This window comes from Cyprinodon variegatus, unplaced genomic scaffold (assembly GCF_000732505.1).
Source record: "Cyprinodon variegatus isolate N-32 unplaced genomic scaffold, C_variegatus-1.0 Scaffold842, whole genome shotgun sequence".
Classification (NCBI taxonomy): domain Eukaryota; kingdom Metazoa; phylum Chordata; class Actinopteri; order Cyprinodontiformes; family Cyprinodontidae; genus Cyprinodon; species Cyprinodon variegatus.
In genome coordinates this window covers 349,984-354,066 of record NW_015151295.1, presented here as the reverse complement: position 1 = coordinate 354,066, position 4,083 = coordinate 349,984, and the positions used below count along the sequence as shown (strand labels likewise).

General features: G+C 45.4%; 1 protein-coding gene across 1 annotated transcript in view; it reads left to right on the top strand.

The window, feature by feature from the left end:
* Window positions 1-1,826: 1,826 nt before the first annotated feature.
* LOC107099151 (metal transporter CNNM4-like) overlaps window positions 1,827-4,083 on the top strand; it is a 66,475-nt gene continuing 64,218 nt past the window's right edge. The window contains exon 1 of the mRNA XM_015397166.1: window positions 1,827-3,676. Within this exon, the coding sequence (XP_015252652.1) occupies window positions 2,176-3,676 (1,501 nt within the window). The 5' untranslated portion in view covers window positions 1,827-2,175. The remainder of the gene's footprint in view (window positions 3,677-4,083) is intronic.

The window sequence follows — 4,083 nt, the reverse complement described above, 5'->3', positions numbered from 1 at the left end:
ATTTTTTAAAATGTAAGGAGTAGAAAGTACAGATATTTGTGTACAAATGTAAGGAGTAGAAGTAAAAAGTTGCCATAAAATAAGTAGTAAAGTAAAGTAAAAATATCAGAAAAATATACTTGAGTACAGTAACAAAGTATTTGTACTTCGTTACTTACCATCTCTGATAGTAATAACAGTCAACTACAATGTAGAATGTTGCTAGTAGTCTTCAACAGTCTACTATCAACATTTCCCCCCTCATTCATCATACAGTAAAACCGGGACAATCCTGGAGACAGCTTTAGCCGGGGACATCTGCTTACTGTAATATATATGCTGACGGTGGTTAGAGGGTCTGGTGATGCATATTCTACACATGATTGTTAATATTTTTTTTATATATATTTTTCATGATTTTTCTTCAAAAGTTTTTCAACAGATTTTATATTCTAAATGTCATGTTTTAAGTGAAAAATATGTGACCTATGAAATCCAAATAAAAATATAAAATGATTACATTTTTCAATTTAATTAAATTCAGTTTATTTCTATAGCACCAATTCCCAACATGTCATCTCAAGGCACTTCAGAGTTCATGTTAAAGTTCATCTGATCATCCAGTCAGATTGATTTAAAGTTTTCTATCTAAGGAAATTGATGCATCGACTCATTGACTCGAAGGCAATCCCTCACACTAGGCATGCTTGTAATGACAGTGGAAAGGAAAAACTCAATTTTAACAGGAAGAACCTCCAACAGAACCAGGCTCAGTGTGAGCGGCCATCTAGTGAGGATGACTGGAGTTCAAGGAGACAAAACAAAAAATACCATTCATATAATTTAAAAAAATGAAAACTGGAAATATTGAAAAGTAAAATATAAAAAAACAACATTTTAAAACTTTAAAGAGTAAACAAATGTTTCATATCCATTTACAAAACATGCCTCTTGCTTAAAAAATTATCAAGAAAAAGTAAAATTTTAGAAAAAATAAATACAATTAAAAATTATTAATAATAGAATAAAAAATGACTTTTAAAACATTTTATTGATTCAACAATTTAAAAGATCCATTTCTGAACTGTGAATTTCTTTTCCTTCAAATATCTGTTTACAAAACACGTTCTTTGCTTGCAACACTATTCTAGAAAAAATTTACCTTAAACAATAGCAATTATTTTAGGAAAGGAACACCATTATTAGCCTGGTCCCCCCACACCAAAAAGAAAAAGAATCTAGCTCCGCCACTGAAGATTACGGAAGAGGATTAGGGCCACTGGAAAAAAAAAAAAGTTAACCGATTTTTTAATTTTATTTCAGTTTAACATGGGAAAAAAGTCAGAATTCTGAGAAAAAAGTCAGAATTCTGAGATTAAAGTCAGAATTCTGAGATTAAAGTCAGAATTCTGAGAAAAAAGTCAGAATTCTGACTTTAATCTCAGAATTCTGAGAAAAAAGTCAGAATTCCCGCTTTAATTTCCCATGTTAAACTGAAATAAAATTTAAAAATCAGTTTACTTTTTTTTTTTTTTTTTTTCAGTGGCCCTAATCCTCTTCCGTAGAAGATGCAAAATAAACTTAAACAGAAATCCTGGACCATCAAACTCCCTGATACCACCTTTGTCCAGCAGGTGTCGCTTTAGGACAACAAAACATGTTATTGGCCTTATTGCATATTAGGAACTAATAATAAATACAACAATCAAAACAACTGACAATCATCTAAACGCTTTTGGAAGGCAGCCATGGAGATAAACTAATGGTAACCCAACAGTTTTAAATTAATTAATAAACATATTTGTAAATTTAGTTTTTTGTTATTATTACTTTGATTGTGTCTGCATTCCTCCTGATGCAGCCTGGTTATGTAACAGAGATATGATGAAAGCTGTGTGGAGGGAGCGCGCCTGTGCTGCTCTGATATGTCCGCATCCAGCATCCTGGTGCGGGCTCGGTGCCAGAGGGATGCGGGATGATGCGGTGGGGGGGGATGGGTGGTTACAGATGCCATTGGTCTTTATGTAACAGCAGCTGGCTCACGCTTCAAATGAGTGACTAACCGGTGGCAGCGTGGGGCGCACCGCAGAGCATCAGTGGCTGTTTACCAGTCAAACCTGGCGCTGTCCGGTGTGTGTGTGTGTGTGTTGTTAGATGGGGGGCCGGAGGGGGGCGGAGCCTCTCCAACATGAGTAAATGACGTCAGCTCCCAGGTCGCCGAGCAGAGAAACAAACATGGCGACAGAATGGAGCGGCCAGCAGGGTTACGCTCTCACCGTCATTATCTGCCTGTGGAGCGCGGTGGGCGGCCGGACGGAGACCGCAGCGGCGGCTGGATCCGCCCGGGTCAGCGGCGGGAGCCAGGTGCTCGGCATGCGGGTGGAGAGGAGCGACAAGCCGTCCAGCACCAATGACGACGGTGTCATCCAGGTGACCGAGGAGAGCACCGTCCTGCTCCGGTTCTACGGGGTGCAGCTCCACTCGGGCGCCTGGACGCAGATCCGCTTCACGGAGGTACCGGAGAGCGGCGGGGAGGAAGAGGAGGAGGAGGAGCAGGAGGAGGCGGTCTCCGCGGCCAGGGGAGGCAGCGGCATGATGGACACGCCGGAGCGGACATGTGTGGACTTTACAAAGGACATCAAAGTCGGGAGCTACATGAACGTGTCCAGCCGGGGAACCTCCGGGCTGCTCAGCGTGCGCGTTAAGCCGCTGCGTAAAAGCGAGCCGCAGAAGGAGTACGCGCTGTGCACGCTGAGCCAGGATGGCTCCAGGTGGCTGATGCTGGGGGAGAACGACGGCAGGGTGCTGGTGGTGGAGGAGAAGAAGTCCCTGCTGCCCATGTGGCTGCAGGTGATCCTGATCTCCTGCCTGCTGGTGCTCTCCGGGATGTTCAGCGGCTTGAACCTCGGGCTCATGGCGCTGGACCCCATGGAGCTGCGCATCGTCCAGAGCTGCGGCACCGACAAGGAGAAGAAATACGCCAGGAAGATCGAGCCTATCCGCAGTAAGGGGAACTACCTGCTCTGCTCCCTGCTGCTCGGAAACGTCCTGGTCAACACCACCCTCACCATCCTCCTGGATGACCTGATCGGCTCCGGCCTGGGCGCGGTGGTAGCCTCCACCATCGGCATCGTTATCTTCGGGGAGATCGTCCCTCAGGCGCTGTGCTCCCGCCACGGACTGGCGGTGGGAGCCAACACCATCATGGTCACCAAGCTCTTCATGCTCCTCACCTTCCCGCTCTCCTTCCCGGTCAGCAAGCTGCTGGACGTCCTGCTGGGTCAGGAGATCGGCACCGTGTACAACCGGGAGAAGCTGGTGGGGATGCTGCGGGTCACGGAGCCCTACAACGACCTGGACAAGGAGGAGCTGAACATGATCCAGGGAGCCCTGGAGCTCCGCAACAAGACGGTGGAGGACGTGATGACCCCGCTGGCCAACTGCTTCATGATCCAGGCGGACGCCGTGCTGGACTTTAACACCATGTCGGAGATCATGGAGAGCGGCTACACGCGCATCCCCGTGTTCGACGAGGAGAGGTCCAACATCGTGGACATCCTGTACGTCAAGGACCTGGCGTTCGTGGACCCGGACGACTGCACCAACCTGAAGACCATCACCAAGTTCTACAACCACCCGGTGCACTTTGTGTTCCACGACACCAAGCTGGACGCCATGCTGGAGGAGTTCAAGAAAGGTCAGTGCGCGCGCGCTCCGGTTTGCTACCAGAGCAGGTTTTATGATGGAGCCAATATTAGGGATATGGGCAGTGGCGGTCCTAGACCAGAGGAGACCAGCTTTCCATGGGGACCCAGAAAAGCATGAAATAAAAAACGGGTTTTGGGATTCAAATATATTAAAGTCGTAGGGAAATCATATTTAAATGTCAGATCATTCTGGCTTAAAAATGTATATATATGTACGCTTTATCAGTCGATAATGTTCCAAAATTTAGAAAATTTGTCCTAAAATCTGTATTTTTTTTCATTATCTTATTCAGGCCAGTTAGTTATAGGTCAGCCTGAAAACCTAAATTCAGCCAACATATAACAACGGTCATCTGTCAATCAAATTTTTTCAGTCATAGCATCTTGATTCATATGT